The sequence below is a fragment of the Vigna unguiculata genome, chromosome 5 (assembly GCF_037176805.1).
Source record: "Vigna unguiculata cultivar grain cowpea cultivar isolate G323 ecotype 2 chromosome 5, ASM3717680v1, whole genome shotgun sequence".
In the NCBI taxonomy this organism is placed as follows: domain Eukaryota; kingdom Viridiplantae; phylum Streptophyta; class Magnoliopsida; order Fabales; family Fabaceae; genus Vigna; species Vigna unguiculata.
The window spans coordinates 55,321,488-55,340,804 of record NC_140796.1 but is presented as its reverse complement, the minus strand read 5'-3'; the positions used below and the strand labels follow the sequence as shown (position 1 = coordinate 55,340,804).

Below are 19,317 nucleotides of genomic sequence, written 5' to 3'. Positions count from 1 at the left end.
TCCTGCCACTTTTTATCTTATTATTAAAACTATGTTTTAAATTATATAATAACTTGTGTAATTTATAATATATTTTGGATATATAGTAACAAAATTATATTAGTCATTTTTTAAATTATGTTATGAATGTAGAAGAAGAAGAAGAAAATGTGGAGGTGGAGAAAGAAATAACCCAAACCATGGATATATAGCCCAAATAAAACCCAGTACAGTCCCAACCCACAATTTAGAGACCCATCAAACTATGAGAATTCATTTAGTGTTCAATGTTGTTAAATATTTTATCAAACACTACACGTCTCAAATGCTTTATTTTTAATACGTAATTTTTTTTATTTAATTTATTTTCTTAACCAGTATAATTCATTAACATTTTGTTTTATTACTTTAGATTATGTAATTCTAAATTTGTTTCTCTCTTTCTATTTATTCTATTGTTTCAAAACTTCATGATAATATCGAGGTAATTTTTCAACTATATCCTTTTGAAACAAGAGAGAAATTTACAGTACATAATAATAAAGAGATCAGAAGTGCATTAAAAATTTAAATAAATTTATCATAAAAAAATGCAAATCATTTTTTAATCTCTGTCATAAACTTAAACACGAGAATATAACATCATAGAAAAACTCAAATACAACATTGTATATATGTTATTAATAGTTGTTTAATATCCTAAATATATGGATAAAGCACTTGCATGTTAAGAAATGATGGTAGTTATTTTGCCTATGTTTTCCCCTTTCGATTGGATGGTTTTTTTTATGATAAAAAGTTCACGTGACATATGTGACGTTATCGCAACATGCATTTTCCTCCAAAAAGTAATTATACATTATGCATTACATGAATATAATTATGGCTAACTTTATATTCTATTCTTCTTTAGTTTAACTGTATTTCTTTGTTGTTTTCCCCCTTTCCTTCGGCAATGGTTAAGCTGTATTGTTTGGTGAAAATTACATGCCATCCCTCTGATATGGTCACATCCTGTTCCCAATTATTCTGTGAGTATGATTTCAACTTCAAAGTAAAAACAGTGGAAATAGCAGTTTAACTAAGAGTTTAATTTCACTTCCAAATTCAGTAATCTAGTGTGTATATAAATGTGCATTGGGAATTGAAAGATGCATACTCCACTACTGATTAAGTAAACACAGAAATGATAAGATTTAATTTCAATCTGTTCAGAAATGACAAGGTATAATGTGTCTTTGAATAGGCACTCTACTTTTATGACAAATTGCCAAACAGGGGGACCCTGAAGGAGTTAGAGAACAAGTCTATAATTTGAAGAAAGAAGAGGTAAAGAGAAAGCTTAGAACTTTATGTTCCAAAAGTTGGCAAAGCCAGCACCTTAGGAAAATCCTTGCATTAATTTTTGTTGGTGTAGCATAAATGGTGATGACCCACATGCAGGTTGTGCATCTCACAAACCCTGGGTGTCCCAATAACTTTTGAACTCTCCTCACTCACCTTTAGATAACTGCCACGTGATTTCAGGTTCCATGTTGCCCCCCACCTTCTCTCTGCTGTGAAATCTCTCATCATGGTTCTTCAATCAGCAAATTAAAAATGGTTTAAAAAGTGCTTTCTCGGTTTTCCTGAAAGAAGAACCTTTGTGGCTTTGTCCATTTCTGCACAGCCAAAACTCGTTTCAAAATTGAACAAGAAAAGAAAGAAGCTTCTCTTGACAACAAGTTATTCCATTCCACTCTCTCTCCTTCGACAAGGACACCCCAGATGAATCTCCTTGTTCTCTTCCTACCTATTTGGGTGCTTAGCATTTCTCTTTCCTCGCCAATTCTTCATGCTGCATCTTTCATTTCTGTTTCTCAAAATGCACAAGCTGAGTCTCCAGGTACCACACCAACAACTTCTACGCTTATTTTTAACATTCCTTTTTTAGTTTCTGCTCGCTCCGTGCTTGGTAGTGCCTTTTATGAGTTAGCATTGGTTCTAAACTCTACAAAATTCTGAACTTGAAACCCCAAACTACACAGCCCTACTGTACTGTTTCTGCTTCCTATTTCCTGTTATCATGAATTTTCCTTGAATCGTGGTCGGGTGTGATCATTTTATTGATATGTATAAGTGTGGTTTCTGAAAAATGCAATTTTGAAAGTAAAAAATGGTAAAAATTTCATATTTTGGTGCTGAAGTCCTTAGAAAACCATAATCCTTTCACTGGCAGTCATAAATTCTGATCAAGCAAAACTGTTTCCTCATTTCTGCTCTTTAAGTAGACATTTTCTGACTTTAAAGATCTCCCTACCAACTTTTTCATATTATATTTAACTTTTTGAATTGTAATTCCCATCAACGTTTTCTTTGATTTGAATTTTTACAAGTTCGGTATATCGGTTTTATAAAAGCTCTGGGACAGGGTTTTTCAAGTGTCAGCAATTGCAATTGTGTCTGCATTTGTCCGTATTTTTCTGCAATATCAAGAAAGATGACAGAAACTGAATTTAAAACCTTGTAATTGGTGTTTAATGAATTATTGTACTGTTCATATGTTGGAACAGGTATTCATGAGGTTAGAGCAGTGCACCACCAGAATTTGACTAAGAGAATTCTAATTGCATCAGTTGCTTCTTCTGGTCTTCTTGGTGGAGTCTTCCTAATCATAGTTTATGTCTGGTTCCGTCGACATAAAACCTTAAAACGCTCCAGAAGTAAAAGCCAAGAAACCACCGGTATGTCTATTTTCTCCGGTGAAACTTTATTTGGGTCTTCTTTTTGTTTTTGTGCAGAGGTAATGCAAGCATAGCAAATTCCTTTTCCGCTCCTCATTCATTTATCTATTGAACTTGTAGAGGCTGCAAAAGGGGAAACTTTAAGCTCGGTTAATGCAAAACTTAACTACTCAAGGATGGCAGATAAGAAGAGTTCAATTGCTATTTTTGAGTATCAGCTGTTAGAGGCTGCCACGAACAGCTTTAGCACAAGCAGTATTATGAGAGAGAGTGGTTCTAGAATCATTTACAGAGCTAACTTTGATGAGCATTTCCAGGCAGCTGTGAAGAAAGCAGATAGTGATGCTGATAGAGAATTTGAGGTGATGGTCCTTTAGAATTAGACTTGAACATGTATTTCCTAGGATATGATATTTCTCTTTATTGAATTCGCCTTTAGTTGTTGCGCTAAATTGCAGAATGAAGTGAGTTGGTTGAGCAAGATGCGCCATCAGAATATCATAAAACTTATGGGTTATTGTGTTCATGGTCAATCGAGGTTCCTTGTTTATGAATTTATGGAGAACGGGTCTCTGGAAACTCAATTGCATGGTACATTTTTCATTAATGTTGATCAAGAAAAAAGGAAAAAGTTCATGTATTGGGAACTTAATGATCACATGTTGCTCATTGATATCAACAATTGTAGGGCCTAATCGAGGGTCATCTTTAACCTGGTATGTCAGGTTAAGAATTGCTGTTGATATTGCCAGGTGAATTTTGGATGCCTGTTCTACTTAAAATTAATTAAGTATTAATTGCCTTATCTGTATTGTCTAATGCATATTTCGTCTATTAGAGCATTAGAATATCTACATGAGCACTCCAATCCTCCTGTGGTTCATCGAGACTTACAATCTTCCAATGTTCTTCTGGATTCTAATTTTAATGCGAAGGTTAGATTGTTATTCACTTAATAATCTTACATGTTCTCAATTAGTTATTATATTGTTCATTTTCCTTTACTGAGTTTTGTAATTCAGTTATCAGATTTTGGATTTGCTATGGTTTCCGGAATGCAACATAAGAACATGAAGATGTCAGGAACTTTAGGATACGTGGCCCCCGAGTACATATCACATGGTATGCAGGAATATCTATTATCATGAAAAAAGACATAACATAAACCTTGCTACACTGTTGTTTCATGCTCTTCCTGTTTGATCTCTTCACTTTTCATTTGAAAATCATTTCTTTCTAAGTTATTATGTCATTCTTTTCTTCTATTTCTCTAGTGACTGCTGCCATTGTTAAGTACTATAATAAATAAGTTCTACAATTGTGATTATCCTGAATGACAATCAGTGAATGGAATTTTCTTATTTGGGTAGAGTTTCTTTTATCCTTGTGCAAGTTGAGAAAGGAAAAGGATATATTCCACTTTTTCTTTTGTTGAAGTTTAGTAACTTACTATATGTAGTATTGTAAAGGAAGATAATCCAATTAAGAGGGATAGAAGAAGACAGGAAACCTAAAAGGCTATGTTTGGACTGTCTGAAAGGGATGGAATGAAGTGAAATGAGGTGTAGTTGGATGGAATGGAATGGACCCTTCTCTTTCTTTCCTTTGAATTTGGAAGGCATGGGAATGGGATTATCTATTATTCCATGATAAATTTCTAAAAATGGTACCTTTGTCCCGCCGTTTCGTTCTATTCCACTCCCTTCTCTCATGCATTTCATTATTTCATATTCATCATTAGATATTGAAGCCTAGCCTTAAACAACTTCAGTAGAACCCATTAAAAAATCTTGATAGATGGTAATGATTGTGCTTATTGTGTAATTTGCAAGTACTAGATTCTTTTGCGAGGGTAGAAGAGATATTAGTGAATTGAACCGTTTCCCCTTGTAATAGCTTTAAGCTGACTGAAACTATGAAGCTTGATCTTTCTATTTTTCCATTTTCCTTCAAAATGAATGTAACAACAACCAGCTTTTCAGGTAAACTAACTGACAAGAGCGATGTCTATGCTTTTGGGGTTGTCCTTCTAGAACTCCTAACCGGAAGAAAACCCATGGAGAACATGACCTCAAACCAGTATCAATCCCTTGTATCATGGGTATGTTTTCTTTCATGCCTTGACAGTGGAGAAATCTGAATGAAAACTCCAGTTCTGCAGTACTTGATGGTTAAAAGTTTCACCTTGCAGGCCATGCCTCAGCTAACTGACAGATCGAAGCTTCCAAATATTCTTGATCCTGTTATCAGAGACACAATGGATTTGAAGCACTTATATCAGGTCCGTTGAATAGAAGCACTGTTATCACAAGTTTTTCTGCTTAATGATAAATGCAACATCTTAAGTTCATGTTATCATTCTACAGGTTGCTGCAGTGGCTGTACTCTGCGTGCAAGCAGAACCAAGTTATAGGCCACTCATAACAGACGTGCTGCACTCTCTCATCCCTTTGGTACCCGTTGAGCTTGGAGGGTCATTAAGACTTACAGAACCAATCAGCTCAGAGAACTCTCATTGATATTGTATAATCGTGTTTTCATTTTTCAACTATGGTACTTGTGCACTTTTTAAACATTTTGCTATTATAATTATTGTTATTGATATTACAAAGAGCCAAAGAGGAATGTCCAAGTGTAATTATTTATGATTGCGATTTGATTCTTCATTCACTCGTACTATATGAGACTGGCATGCCTATCATATAACGGTGATATTACCATCTTTACAAGTTCTGAAAACACTCTAAGATTAATTTGGTGACTGTCCAAAAGCATAAACTTGGTACCTTAACAAAACCAAGCTCTTCACCGCTTAAACTAACACATGCTGCTTGTTATTTCTTTGGTTGTATTATCTCACTTGATAATTGAGAAAAAGACATGAGGTGCGAATCCTTGAGAGAATCAAACTAGTGAATGGAAACACGTTCACCCATCTGCGGTAATTGAAGCAGGGTCAAGTTGGCATTTTTTATAACTAGAAACAATCTAATAAGAACACAGCAATGAAGTTTGTTTTCAAGTCAAACTCATGGAAAACAACTAGAACGAGAGTCCAAGATTTCGTTCACTTTGTTTTAATGTATACTAAACTTCTTGAAATTCACGATTTTGTGTCATTGGTTTGGTTTCCAAAGCAGGTATGAACATACAGAAAATGTAAAATTCCTCCAATCATCTTCGTAAGAATCTCATGTTTCTTCGTAATCATCAATTTGAAGGAGTGCAGTTACAAACAAAAATTTGCTTAGTCGGCTTAAGGATATGCCTTATAATTTCTAAATGGATACGATTAAAAAATTCGTGATACTAATTTGGCTATAACTTTTATTTGACAGAGAATCTGCATTGTTCTCGACAAACGGTCCATGCAATCGTTGAAACATTAAGAAAACTTGCAGTAGTACATCTAATTTTCATATGAAGTACTCAAGTTATTCCTTGCAGAATCCACAACAAATACATAACGTACAGATCATTCATCATGATTCCGTGACCATAACATAAATAACTCCTGGATTCCAATAAACTTCTTAATAAGAACTTGAGTACTTTTCTACAATTCTAAAGTTATTTGAACTAATATTTTCAAAGATTGAATTACATTACCATAAAAGTTTTATTTTAATCACTTAATTTTCTTCTGTTATAAGGGAGCATATTGTATAGTTCCATTTCATGGTGAAAAAAAAAATGCATTATAAAATGTCATCTTAGTAGGCGTAAATGCAATCTTGGAAAAGAAAACAAGAGAAACATGAATGATACAGAAGATTCAATCTACTATGCCTCGATAGGAGACAATTTTAACGATACTACCAATGAAGGAAATCACTAACAGCCAAGGCAACATGTCTTGTAATTTTCCTTTTACCACTTCACCTTGATGAATGAACTACTTAAATACTCTTCCTAATGAGTTTAGAACAGCTTCTCCCCCACCCGTCCTTGCACTCCCAAAACACAGGGAAACCATGGCATTGTCACGCAGGATTTTGGCAAAGAATCCAAAGACAAAGCTTCTACAGATTGTCCATCGTGGTGGTCATGTTGAGCTTCATGACAGACCAGTAACTGCAGCTGAGATTATGTGCCGCTATCCAAGATGTTGTGTAACATATCCACATGTGTTCCAGCAACCATGGGCAGTTGTTGAACCAGATGCAGAGCTAGTGCTTGGACAGAAGTACTATGTAGTACCAATGAGCACAATAAGAAAGCTTCAAGGGCTTTCTCCAAGGAGCTCTCCTTCTCCTGCTCGTGAAATTGCAACCAGTTCTTCTTATGAGATTAGAAACACACAATCCAGCAGAGAGGAAAAAGATGATGGTATGCTTTCCACTTGTTGTGTCTTCATGAATAAAAGCACTGCAAAGCAAACAAATAACAACAAACGACATTCCAAAAATAAGAACCATGTTAGGAATTTGAGTACAAATGTTAATAATAATAATAATGGTGGTTTATCACGTGATAATTGCTTTGTGAGTCTGCTTAATGGAGGCAGGACTAAAACAATTGTTGGTGATATGACAAAAGAAACAAGAACATCATCAAACAGAGCTCAAAGTCGCAATGATAACACATTAGCCAGGAAGAGGACACAAGACCTGAGGGGAAAAGGGTTAAGAAGCTCTCCTAAGAATGTATGGTCTTCTTCTGACCATTGGCTGCCGAGTCTAGAGAGTATCACCGAAGAATGAAATAGTAGAAGTCTTGGCTGTTGATGATATCCAGTAACCTACTTTCTATTTATTGGCAATACTTTAGGTAAAATAATGCTCCCTCAGCTGCGTGATCTGCTGCTTCTTTCTTTTTCCGATGAGGCGCACCATAGCACTCTAATGTGTTTCCTGATGCTTCTACCGTAATGATAACCTTGAAGGTGAACCTGAGATAAGCATCAACTAGTCACAGAGGATAACAGAAAGAAAATGTATAATGATGTTTCCTTTAGTTTCATTTCATCATGAGTGACCAACAGAAGCAAAGCAGCAAAAGAAATTTACTATCATAAAGGCCAATTGTTTCAAGTTTATTCAAATTCTGGATGACACTTGGTCAAGTAATTGAACAACTTTAGTGGCAATCATTGCAATCTTGTGAGCAAGAATGAGTTTTTTTTTTTTTTTTATATAAGATATTGCAACTTAAATTGTACAGTTGAGAAGAGAAAATCAAAGAATTATTCAGCGAGGCAAAAACATAACCAAATAAGATGTAGCTCGTACACATACATTTTCTCATGACTTGGGCCTTCCTCTTTGCAACATTCAAAGAATGGAGGTTTCCAATGATTTGCAGCACAGATTTCATACAAAGTAGACCTTGCAGTTCCTTTCTTCATACCTAAATTCAAAGGGATCATAATAATGATAAAAGAGAGATCTTGAAAGAAAACAAGTAGGAATTAAAAGAGAAAGATAAGACATCATGCAAAAGTGGCAAACCAAAGTAAAAGACAGGAAAACAATTTAATGGACTAAATCAAGAACCCAATGGTTCTCCACCAACAACTTGAAGACCTGATACATTATAATGATTAGAGACAATAAGAACAATTTCGAGAAAGCACGTATACCAACCTTGTTCTCTCTGAGATGGAATTGTTGGGGTACTACCACAAGACTTACTCTTTTGGTTAGATGAAGTTGAAAATGCTTCTTCAGCTACAATTTTCGTCATTCCCGAGGAGGGTTCTTTGACAATGTCTTTATCAGAAGCATGCATCATCTTTCCCAGACTGTGTTTTCGATTTCCAGCTTTAGCAGCAGGTCTGCTACAAAAACTGTTGTTCAACTTACTCTGCAAAAGAGGACAAGAAAAAATTTCTTTCAAAAGAAAAGACAAATTTTGCGCGAACCCAATTATAAAAAAAGAAAAGAAAAGAAAGGAAAATAGAAAAATTAACAACCTTTGAATTAGAGGAAGGATTTGTGACTGGAAAGGGATCAATTGGAGGAAGGTGTTTGAGATTAACAGCAAGTTTTGGGGTGTGAGAGCAATTGTTTTCCATGCTTATTTGTCTTCTCCTGTTCAATAATCTTTTGCAGTATTTGAGAAGATAAAATGAAGAAGATTGAAGGGACCGAGAATGAAAGTTCTGAAGGAAACAGCACACAAATCTAGTTGTTCCTCACTGTATCTTTCTTCTCCCAAATGCAATCCAATGAATGAGTTAGGTTTACTTTTATAAACTCTCTGAACATTAGGTTAGTTATTCCTGGAATAAAGACATTCAGTTAAGTACATTTTAATAGAATATTTTCTGTAAAGTACAATCATATCATAGAAAATAGAAGAGATACAATTATCTCTGTGAAATTCTATTCATGAAAAAAAAATCAAAAACTGTGTAAATTTAAAGATAATGAACTTTAATATTTATAAAACCCTGTCATATAAATTCTACATATAAAAAAGTATTAAATTTTAGGTTAAATTAAACTTAGAAATACAAATAATTCACAAAATTCATAAGCAAAACTCATGTAATCCACGTGTTAAAATATTGAAAAAAGAAAATGAATCCACATTATCCAAAATTGTGAGTAGTATGTTTTGTCAAATTTCAAACTTTACTTTTTTTTTTTTTTATGAATAAAAAGAAGTGTAAAAGTCTTATCTGGACACTCGAATTCATTTCTTACAAATTGGAGCCAAAATAGGACACTCTACTTGGATTACCAACTAAATAAAAATTTTCTTTCATAATTGATAATATTTATTATTAGGATTATTTAATTGATATAAAAAATATAATATCTTATAAATTCAGTTAAAATAACGAATCTCTCAACAATGGAGGCCATTTATCATTGTGGGATGCTGTATAAAAAAGTTTAAAACAAATAAGTAAATGCTTTTAATAATTTCATAATAATAATAATAATAAATAGATTTTAATAACTTGTTTGGCCAATTCTTTGCTCCAAACACAAGGCAATTAAAAAAAATGTTCAAACATTGATTTGCTTAATATATACTAAAACAATAATACATTCAAAATGACGTTAATCAGACAAAAGAAAATATTCCATCGGAATATTCACTTTTAAAGGAAATGAAATAGAAACATGCTTACGGGATAAAGTATTTAAATAATTGTAGTTTTGTTGTTAAAAAATGTCCAAAGGAGGCATATAGCTTTGGTTGAATTTCACAACAAACGTCATGAGTTATATCGTTTTAATTCATCAAATTTTATTTCTAGATTAATATTTTTAAGGTTTGAATTGTTCCATTTTTTTGTGACAAAAATATTTTTTTAAAATTACAAAACGATTTTTTTTTGAATATTTATATCTTATTTATATTAACGCTTGCTTAAAAACAAAAATGACTTCAATAACTTTATAAAAATTATCAAGCGACTATATATATATATATATATATATATATATTTAATACATTACAACTTTACTTTAATAATAAAATATTATACTAAGTTATTGTGACTCAATAAGATCAGCAACAAAAAATATATAGGTATTATAAGTGTTATGACAAGTTAGGAAGTTGCAAATAAAAGTTGAGCTTCTTTGGGTTTAAAAAAAATAAATAAATAAAAGTTGCAAAATTTATCATGGTTTGTTTAGATGAGATTAAAGAAATAAAAAGAAAAGAAAATTATTCCTCTGTTAATTTAAATTAACTTGTAGATAAATTTATTTATTCATTTATTTATAGGACCTCTTCAATGTATTTGTTTTATTTTTTAATTTATTTATTGGAAGTTTTCTACTGCGAGTTCCTCTGTAAATGAAAAAAAATACTGCGAATCTAGTAATGGTGAAGACAGAGAGTGAAGACACAAAATCTTCTTTCATTGATTATGAAATAAGAAAACAAAGCTAGAGCTAAGGCAAAATTAGAACGATAACTTAAGCAAAACACTGTCTTCCAATCATGGATTGTGATGCACAATCTCAAAGCATTGGATTATTCTATCAGTCCCTGCGTTCTTCAGAATCCAAACAAGATTCGAGACGACAGGGACAATATAATAAATTATCTATTTCTCTTCTATTTTATTGTCTAAATCTATGTTGTCGTGATTGTTCCGACAACCCCTGATCACACTGTGTAGTGCTGCTGGATTGTCTCAATGTCAAGTCCTTTCAGCTTCACAACAGACTCAACGTGACCCTTCAGAGTGTGAAGCTCCCTTAGCCTTGCCACCTCAGCACGTTTCTTGGCCTGTTCTGCAAGTTCCGACAGCTCCCTGTAGTTGTTTCTCTCATTCAACATCTCGTCGGTTTCCGGTGGATTCAACCCATGCAATGTGCGCTGAGCGGCAGCCCACTGCGCTTCTCTTTCTCCCTTTCCGTAATCGTTCTTTGAGGTGAAAGCAACCTGCATCATCATCGTCATCACACAAAAACAATGTCACAGGTACCCACTTAAACATTCGTGATTCACAAGGATATACACTGAGATGTTGTGTTATGTTATGTTACGTACCCTATTGTCAGTGATATTGTTCCAGGCCTTTCCGGTTAATCCATATCGGATGATGAACTTCAGAATATCCATGGGAATGTAGAAAACGATGCTGTAGAGCCAAATCACACCAGCCCAACCCCATCCAATGCCTTGCATCTTTGCGAAACCCCAGTTTGCATACACAGCTATCACTGTGGCAATCTACAAAGACACCAACTTTATATACATATAATGAAAGAAAAGCAGTGACCGAGCCACAAGAACACGTGCATTTGATCGATACTCACCAACTGTGCTATAAGAAAAGCAACGACAAGAAGCAGACCAGGGCGTTCAACGTAAGACCAGCTCCTCGAGCGTGTCACAAAGATGAGTGCTTGACTTACAATGCTCACTTGGAGATAAACAGCCGCCGTGAGCTCGCCGTGGTTATCCCTGATGGATCTCACTCCGAATTTGTCCTGCCATTGGTGTTTTTTTTTTTTTTTTTTTTTTTTTTAGAGGTTGAGAAATATTAAAGAAATGATTTTGGAATAATTTAAAAAAGTTACCGAGAAAAAGTTGGATGCATGAGCAGCCCAGAAGAAGACAACGGTCATGACAGCAAGGTAGGTACCGAGAACAACGCCGGTGATGAAAATCTCTCTCAACTTCCAGGAATCTGGCATTGGAGATGGCTTCACCCTGTCTTTGGAAATGGTCATGATGGTGCCGTCGTTGAGAATGGCAATGATGAGAACCATGAAGGGTGAGAAGTCAAACTTCCAGATGAGAGCGAGCAGCATAAAGCCCAACACAACTCGGATGGTGATAGAAACAGCATATATGGTGTAATTCTTCATCCTTTGGAAGATTGCTCTGCTTGTCAACACAGCACTCACGATCACACTCAAGCCAGGCTCCGTCAGAACTATGTCAGATGCACTTCTAGCTGCGTCAGTTGCATCAGCAACAGCGATTCCAATATCTGCTCTTTTCAGTGCAGGAGCATCGTTCACACCATCTCCTGTCATACCACAGATGTGCTTCCTTTCCTGGAGTCTCTTCACAATCTCGTACTTGTGCTCGGGGAAGACACCGGCAAAGCCATCAGCTTTCTCGATGAGTTCATCAACGGGAAGTGTAGCAACGGACTCATCCTTGTTCTGACCGAGGAGGGATGAAGAAGGATACATGTTGCTTCCCATGCCAAGTCTGCGACCGGTTTCCTTGCCGATAGCTAGCTGATCGCCGGTGATCATCTTAACGTTAACTCCGAGATGGAGAGCGCGCCTTATAGTCTCGGCACTGTCGTGCCTTGGTGGGTCAAAAAGTGGCAACAGACCCACGAACTGCCATGGTCCTCCAGGACTCTCTTTTGTCTTTTCTGGCACTTCTTGTTTTGAGACAGCGAGCGAACGAAGACCGCGATCAGCAAATTTTCCAATGATGGATAAAGCCTTCTTCTTCACGTCTTCCCGGAGGTTGCAGAGCTCGATAATCTGACAATGCAAGCAAATGTCGGGTTAATTTTACTTCACAGGTAAGTAACTATGAAACATACAAACTTGGTTCAGTGTTGTTGTTCACTGATTACCTGTTCTGGTGCACCTTTGCTTACTCTGTACCAGTTACCTTCACTGTCTATGTATGTTATGGCAGTGCGCTTTTCCACCGGGTTAAATGGAAGAAAGTGCACCTCTGTAATGCCATCTCTAGCCTGCACCAAACAGAACAAATTTGTTTTGTTATCATTAACTATTCCATATCTCTTTTGGTTTGTTCATGTAGAATGAGGATTGTTTGTTACAGACCTCTTTTGGATCACCCAACATTCCAACTATGCAAGTATCAATAGCATCCTGGTTTTCAATTCTGGAGGCCCTGGCTCCAAGCAAAATCACTGTATCCTTGTCGGCATCTCGTGAGAAAACCTCAATCAAAGACTTGTCCACTGTGAGCTTGTTGAGTGTTAGGGTGCCAGTCTTGTCACTGCACAGAACATCCATCCCAGCCATTTCCTCAATGGCTGTCATCCTCTTGGTGATGGCACCTTGCTCAGAGAGTCTGTGGGATCCAATTGCCATTGTTACTGACAAGACTGTAGGCATGGCAATGGGAATCCCTCCAATGAGAAGGACCAAGAGGTTGTTGATTCCACTCCTGTACTTGCGGTGCTGAATTGGATACATAACCACAATCTCAATGATCATCCCCACAGCGATTGAGCAAATGCAGAAATTTCCAATGGCCGTCAAAACCTGATCATTAGAAGTTGCATAATTGAGAGTTTACAACGGACATGAACATTAATTAACACGAACACGAACAACACAGACATGAACACAGACAGTAGAAAAGGTTGTACCTTTTGGAAATGACCAACTTGGTTAGTGCTGTCGACTAAATGAGCAGCCTTACCGAAGAAGGTATGAACCCCAGTAGCGATTACAACTGCTTCAATCTCTCCTTGCTTCACTGTGGAGCCGGAGAAGACTTCGTCACCAGGGTTCCTAGTAACAGGTAATGACTCACCGGTGAGTGCAGATTGATCAATCTTGAGGGAATCTCCTTCCAAGAGACGGGCATCAGCAGGGATGATGTCTCCCAGTTTGACGCTGATTATATCTCCTGGTACGAGAATGCTGGCATCCACTTCAGACCACTTTCCATCTCTCACAACCTTCGCTTTGGGAGCAAGACCTGCCATGAGTGCTGCTGCAGCATTGCCGGCGTTGTTTTCTTCGATGAAACTGATGGTTGAGTTGATAAACAGCAACACCACGATTCCAACAAAGTCTTGCCAATCTGGTGGTTCACCCCCTCCATTTGCCAATGCAATGGCCATGATGGCAGCGGCTTCCATCACCCATGAGAGAGGGTTCCACATAAAACCCAAGAATTTAAGGAGTTTGCTATCCTGATAGATCAAACAAACATAATGTTTGTCAGAGCGAAATGAAAGAAACAAAGAAAGAAAGAATCAAAGAATCAAAGAATCAAAGAATGAAAGAATGATGATTGCCTCCTTTTCTTCCAACTTGTTGGGTCCAAAAACTTGCAACCTCTTTTGGCCTTCCTCATTGGTGAGACCTTCCTTTGTACAATTCAGTTCGCGGAACACTTCATCGACAGGAATCCTCTCCTTCAAAACACAAAGCCACGTTACATTATAGTAACATGAATCTGAGAATACAACGAGAAAGAAAGAGAAGAAAAAAGGAGACAAGACAAGACACTCACGAGATCCACTGCCTCGTTCTTGATGTCTTCGAGACCTCCCATGTTGTTGTTGTTAAGTTAAAGAGAGAAAGAAGATGGTTGCTTGAGAAAGAAAGTGTGAGAGATGGGTATATATACACAAAAAAATGCTAACTATTTTGGTACTATTTTGGTTCATGGCAGTGTGTGAGTGAGAGTTTCTCTCTGTAGCGTTGTTCTGAAATCTCTCCTTCCCACTCGTTCACTAACAAACTTTTGCTCTCTCTTTCCGTTCTTTCTTTTTCATAACTAACTACACTAAAAAACGAGCCAAGCACCGAGCCTCGTGGCGTTACCTTTGACCCCACTCGTGCGCTCCCACGTGCCACCCAATCTCATCGTTATTACTACACATCGTGGTCAAATCATACCATGGTAATACACGTAGGACATAGGCCCAATCCGATTTATACAAACACGGCCCAAAACACTTGGACTAACTTCTACGGCCCAAGTAACATTTTTTTTTTATTTCAAGAAATTTTCTTTTCACTTAACATAAGATTGCACTCACTGGATCGTTTCAATGTGAAGCCTTTTTTTTCTCTTGGATAATAATCCTCCAACTTCATTTTTCTCTCCTTGTTTCTGCTATACATCTACTGAGTATAGAATGGAGTTTGGATTTTCTATTGATTTTTTGTTATTGTTCTTCTGTTATGTTTTCAAAATACATTGATGACCATTAATTTAAAAATTTAAAAATATATTAAAATTATCTTTAAAGTATTAAAATAGTGTGTTTTTAATGTTTAGCAGAGAACAATAAAAAAAATTAGACTCCTGTAGAATGGTAATTTTTCAAAGACAATGATGGAGTTCAAATTCATTTTTTTTTATATATATTAAGGGCACGCTTTCAGACAATATTGCACTAATAACATTAAAATAGTGTCTGTCCCATGTAAAGGAAGAATACCAATACTTTGACACACATAAAATTTTCTATACTATTCTTTATTTATTTATTTATTTTTAAATACAAAAGTTTGTTTTTTTATAGCTATTTTGTTTCACAGATTTAACTAGAATAGTTTCAATTTGTCACTATCATTAGGCTATTCAAAGAAGAGTTGTTCTTTTTCTATGATTCTTGCCAAATCGATTGAAGGGCTATTGCTTAGCATCTTAACTAGGTTAGACTGTGACATGACCATGATTTATGGTATCCTTCTATTTGAGGGAAGAGAAGAGAGACTTGTTAAGGTTAAAAATCTAATCAAAGAGACCATGATTCAGCTACACCGAATTATAGTTTTTATAGTCATGTCATTAAGATTATCAAATTTGTGCTTTTAAACGGTTGTGGAAGACAAAATCAATTACCAGATGGATGAATAATCATTAGGCATGAGGTTAAAATAGTGCCGTTTTTTGTCCCACCCACCTTTACAAAGATTTAAATTCACCAAAGTTAGATCAACATAGTAGCAAAAAAATTGATGAATCATCAAAAATTAAGACCATACCAGCCATTATTTTGTTAAGAAATTTTAGAACCTTCTCTAAATCAGTAAAACTTTTTATAACAATGGTATCAAAATCTTGCAACGAACTCAATGTCTCAAATTGGAACCTCGTTGTTTTAACGAGGTTCTTACTCTAACGAAAGGGAAACTTAAATTTAATGATAGAAAAGTTTTGAGATCTTGTACGAATGGGTTAACCTTTTGAGAAACGGTGAGTATTTTTGTTTGCATAATTGCATTAGATACCAAAACATTCAGAATCTCCAAAGTTTTACAATTCAATATTTTCATTGTGTTTGGTTGTTTTGGTTTTGTAGCTTGATTTGAACTTTACGATAGAAATGGTATAATTTGCATTTTACCTCAACATATGATCGATCACTAACTGCAATGTTTGACACTATTTTCCATGTCTTGTGCACTATTGCTCTGCTATGAGAACAATCATAGTATGACTTTGGCATGATTGCAATTTGAAGGGACATGCTGGTCCGTGTTGTTGGAAACAAACATTGTCTTCATTGTAAGCATGGAAGACATTCTCCATGCACATGCTTAAAGTTGCCGGCTGAAGAATTAATTGCATTACAAAAGTGACAGATAATGCTACCAAATCTCTATTTTTCTTCTGAAAAAAAAAAAAACTAAGTCGTAAAGGAAAATTTGAAAGACATCGCTTGTTAATTCAATTGCATCGTAATAGACCTTGTATCGTGTTTAATTATATTTAATGCTCAATAAGATTATCTAGACCAAAAGATGCATGTGAAGCAAAGAAAAAAGTGGTACACAGACAACTTTTGGGTACATTGATTCATAAAACATTAAATTTTGTGTCTCTCTCTTTTTTATCCACGACATGTAATAAAAAGAAGAAGTGTAAATGTGATGCTATTGAATGTATATAAGATCTGAGTGTTTAGATTTTAATATAGTAAGGGGCTTCATGAAATCCGGACAAAAATAAAAGTTGTGAACGGAGATGTTTTGCGATCGGTAAAAAAGAGGATTATGTGGGTCAAAAGTTGTGCTTTTTGCAGGAACAAAGGATAAGGGATGGAAGGATAGTTCAAAAGAGAATAGAAAAAAGGGTCTCTGTTGTGTTATCAGCTAGAAAAAGCAAGTGGGAAAACAATAAGAATGTTCATTGTTTAACAAGTAATGCCCATTTAGCTCACTTCACATTGCCACACTTTGTCATTCATATTTGGCATTATTTGTAATGTTCACATCTCTTGGATTTCTTGGATACACACCAAATCAAAGTATTGACTTTATATGTTTGGGCAGTTTTTGATGATCCACCACCCAAACTAAAACGTTTCTTGCTCTGTGATCGCTCTCTCCTAATCATGCCTCCAGGTGCTTGTTACTATCCACTCCAACGCCTGCTACTGCCAAAACCGTTGCACTAACCCTCTTTCAATAATTCCTCTTTACCTTCATAATGCAATGCTTCAAGTTTGTTACCAAAGATCAATTTTGCTACTAGTTAATCATTGCCCTTCTTTTCTTTAGGTTATTTTCATAATCCATAGTTTGTTAGTAACTGAACTTTAATTCAAACTCTTCACTCCGAAACATATATATAATGGATGAGACTAAATATTGATAGGTGATCTGACACCGATTCGATTACGGGGTGAAACAATGTATCCAACTGTTAAGATCGAACGCTTACCACTATGTCAAAAGCTATAATTAGTAGTTAGGGCGCAACTCTTTTTACTTAAGAGTGTAACACAAGTCCAAACGTTACGATTTATTCGATTGTGATCCGACTCACTTGGTCTCTGTCACGAGACAATTGATGTCACTTGCAACAATCTCATCCTTAGCAATTGTCCTACTAGAAACTTCACTTGGATTGTGACTTGACCCATTTGGCCTTCGCCACGGAACAATTGTACAACCCGCAACACCAACAAACAATAAATTTGGATGGAATAGACTCTAATTGATGATAAAAATTGGATTTCAAAACTTATCTGATGTTACAATATCAACTTATAAAATGAGATCTCATTCCATTTATACAGGATAAATTGATTTTATTTATTGGATGGGACGTGAGAGTTCTTAATATTGGTTGTTAAACATATAAATGTCTGGGACAGCATAGGTCCCACATCTGTGTAGCACTTTTGAAGAATTTTGGGCAGCTTTCAGTATCAAACAAACAAAAAACAGAAGTCGGAAATTTGTAGTCTTTTGATGTTTTACTTATGCTATCTAGAATATAGTCCACATCATATATGCATGCGTTGGTTTTTGTATGATTGATTACATTCTAGTTCCACATGCTTGACCATTAAAATGAGGAGTGATTGAAACTCATGGTGAAAACTATGGTACTAAAGTCTAAAGCTCGCTATTTTTTTATTACATGGGGGCATTAGTAAATAGTACCATACGGAGGAGAATGCTTGTAAATTTGCTTCGTTTTTAGACCGAGTCAACACAACTAAACTCCATTGACCCATAATCAAGAAGCTCCTGAATCATCTGTTCAATGTGATCATCTTCAAGAACTGGCTGAAACTGTTGCTGCTGTTCTGCTTCTCCTTCTCCCACTTCAACATGGTACTCTTCTACCCACTGCACTTCCTCGTGTCTCTTCTCTGCCCATCGGAAACTTTTTGTGTCCACGCTCGTTCCCGCAACGGCATTGCCTGAATTTGACGACCCTTCTTCACCCTCTTTCTGAGATCCCTTCTGCTTGTTCATTTGGAGCGAAAGAGACGCCATGTGACACTTGTGTAGCTTCGCTGTCAGAGTAGCAGAAAGAAGCTTCGACGAAGATAATTGTGGGTCGTTCGGATTGTAAGCGAAATTGGTGCGCGCTTTTGGCCCGCACATTAACCTCGCCGCTTCATCGTACGCTCTGGCAGCATCTTCCGCTGTTTCAAACGTTCCCAGCCATATTCTGGTCTTCCTAGAAAAACCAGCAAACAACGTTAATCAGTGTGTTACATAATGCGGTTTTATTAAAAAAACTACAGGGTAACACGGAAGAAGAAAAAGTTGGTATTTAAGAAGAAAGAGTGAGTATTACAAAAGAGGGTGGCGAATTTCGGAGACCCAGGAGCCCCAGTGCCTCTGGCGGACACCACGATAGCGTTGTTGGGGTCTAGCCATGATGGTGATTGGTGGTTGAAACTTGTTGGTGAAGCGTGTTTGAGAATGTGAAAGTGAAGTGTTAATGGAGTGGAGAAGGTGGTAACACTCATTTATATAATACTCTTTTGCGGCTTTCTCCTCTATCAAACCATGGCCCCACCAAGTTCCCTCCTTTTCCAAGCCTGGTAATTTTTTTGTTTCACCTTTTTCTTTCTCTGCAACTCACAGTCAAGAGTTCATTCCTAATACATACATGATTCTACAAAGAGCAAGAGAAACATTGATTCTACAAAGAATAACACTGTTTGGTATGATTTTGAAGAAAATGAATACAAGGGTAG

General features: G+C 36.0%; 5 protein-coding genes across 6 annotated transcripts; 2 read left to right on the top strand and 3 right to left on the bottom strand.

The window, feature by feature from the left end:
• Positions 1–1,424: 1,424 nt before the first annotated feature.
• LOC114184174 (putative receptor-like protein kinase At1g80640) lies at positions 1,425–5,368 on the top strand. Its single transcript, XM_028071441.2, has 10 exons — positions 1,425–1,864; positions 2,532–2,702; positions 2,823–3,064; positions 3,161–3,293; positions 3,391–3,454; positions 3,541–3,637; positions 3,725–3,824; positions 4,685–4,803; positions 4,894–4,983; positions 5,069–5,368. The coding sequence occupies exons 1-10, from the start codon at positions 1,747–1,749 to the stop codon at positions 5,219–5,221; spliced, it is 1,287 nt and encodes a 428-aa protein (XP_027927242.1). The 5' UTR covers positions 1,425–1,746; the 3' UTR covers positions 5,222–5,368.
• A 1,028-nt stretch (positions 5,369–6,396) lies between these two features.
• On the bottom strand, positions 6,397–8,898 carry RTL1 (RNAse THREE-like protein 1). Of its 2 annotated transcripts, XR_003604291.2 has the most exons (5): positions 8,617–8,895; positions 8,288–8,507; positions 7,940–8,051; positions 7,313–7,593; positions 6,397–7,070 (listed from the first exon to the last, which is right to left on the bottom strand). XR_003604291.2 is itself a non-coding variant. In XM_028069962.2 (4 exons), exons 1-4 carry the CDS (start codon positions 8,716–8,718, stop codon positions 7,455–7,457), a joined length of 573 nt encoding a protein of 190 aa, XP_027925763.1. In that variant the 5' UTR covers positions 8,719–8,898; the 3' UTR covers positions 6,397–7,454. The 2 variants fall into 2 exon arrangements, 1 of the variants encoding a protein (XP_027925763.1); XM_028069962.2 differs by having other exon boundaries at positions 6,397–7,593; positions 8,617–8,898.
• Positions 6,593–7,405, top strand: LOC146886577 (uncharacterized). The gene has a single exon (XM_085673119.1). It carries the CDS (start codon positions 6,593–6,595, stop codon positions 7,403–7,405), a length of 813 nt encoding a protein of 270 aa, XP_085529245.1.
• A 1,631-nt stretch (positions 8,899–10,529) lies between the features above and the next one.
• LOC114184133 (ATPase 9, plasma membrane-type) lies at positions 10,530–14,468 on the bottom strand. The gene is made up of 9 exons (XM_028071386.2): positions 14,370–14,468; positions 14,152–14,271; positions 13,495–14,046; positions 12,941–13,387; positions 12,724–12,846; positions 11,699–12,628; positions 11,435–11,608; positions 11,166–11,348; positions 10,530–11,057 (listed from the first exon to the last, which is right to left on the bottom strand). The coding sequence occupies exons 1-9, from the start codon at positions 14,409–14,411 to the stop codon at positions 10,779–10,781; spliced, it is 2,850 nt and encodes a 949-aa protein (XP_027927187.1). The 5' UTR covers positions 14,412–14,468; the 3' UTR covers positions 10,530–10,778.
• A 3,581-nt stretch (positions 14,469–18,049) lies between these two features.
• LOC114185688 (ethylene-responsive transcription factor ERF003-like) lies at positions 18,050–19,094 on the bottom strand. The gene is made up of 2 exons (XM_028073560.2): positions 18,912–19,094; positions 18,050–18,791 (listed from the first exon to the last, which is right to left on the bottom strand). The coding sequence occupies exons 1-2, from the start codon at positions 18,992–18,994 to the stop codon at positions 18,302–18,304; spliced, it is 573 nt and encodes a 190-aa protein (XP_027929361.1). The 5' UTR covers positions 18,995–19,094; the 3' UTR covers positions 18,050–18,301.
• Between the last annotated feature and the right edge of the window lie 223 nt (positions 19,095–19,317).

Excerpts from the sequence above, each read along its gene's own strand:
- RTL1 (XM_028069962.2), bottom strand. The coding sequence starts at position 8,718 with ATGGAAAACAATTGCTCTCACACCCCAAAACTTGCTGTTAATCTCAAA. Across the intron at positions 8,508-8,616 it reads ATCCTTCCTCTAATTCAAAG|AGTAAGTTGAACAACAGTTT; the intron begins GTTGTTAATTTT and ends CCTCTTTTGCAG. Across the intron at positions 8,052-8,287 it reads TCCATCTCAGAGAGAACAAG|GTATGAAGAAAGGAACTGCA; the intron begins GTTGGTATACGT and ends CTTTGAATTTAG.
- LOC114185688 (XM_028073560.2), bottom strand. The coding sequence starts at position 18,994 with ATGGCTAGACCCCAACAACGCTATCGTGGTGTCCGCCAGAGGCACTGG. Across the intron at positions 18,792-18,911 it reads GAAATTCGCCACCCTCTTTT|GAAGACCAGAATATGGCTGG; the intron begins GTAATACTCACT and ends TGGTTTTTCTAG.
- LOC146886577 (XM_085673119.1), top strand. The coding sequence starts at position 6,593 with ATGAACTACTTAAATACTCTTCCTAATGAGTTTAGAACAGCTTCTCCC.
- LOC114184174 (XM_028071441.2), top strand. The coding sequence starts at position 1,747 with ATGAATCTCCTTGTTCTCTTCCTACCTATTTGGGTGCTTAGCATTTCT. Across the intron at positions 3,825-4,684 it reads CCCCGAGTACATATCACATG|GTAAACTAACTGACAAGAGC; the intron begins GTATGCAGGAAT and ends CCAGCTTTTCAG. Across the intron at positions 4,804-4,893 it reads ATCAATCCCTTGTATCATGG|GCCATGCCTCAGCTAACTGA; the intron begins GTATGTTTTCTT and ends TTCACCTTGCAG.
- LOC114184133 (XM_028071386.2), bottom strand. The coding sequence starts at position 14,411 with ATGGGAGGTCTCGAAGACATCAAGAACGAGGCAGTGGATCTC. Across the intron at positions 14,272-14,369 it reads AGAACGAGGCAGTGGATCTC|GAGAGGATTCCTGTCGATGA; the intron begins GTGAGTGTCTTG and ends TGTGTTTTGAAG. Across the intron at positions 11,058-11,165 it reads ACAATATCACTGACAATAGG|GTTGCTTTCACCTCAAAGAA; the intron begins GTACGTAACATA and ends ATGATGATGCAG.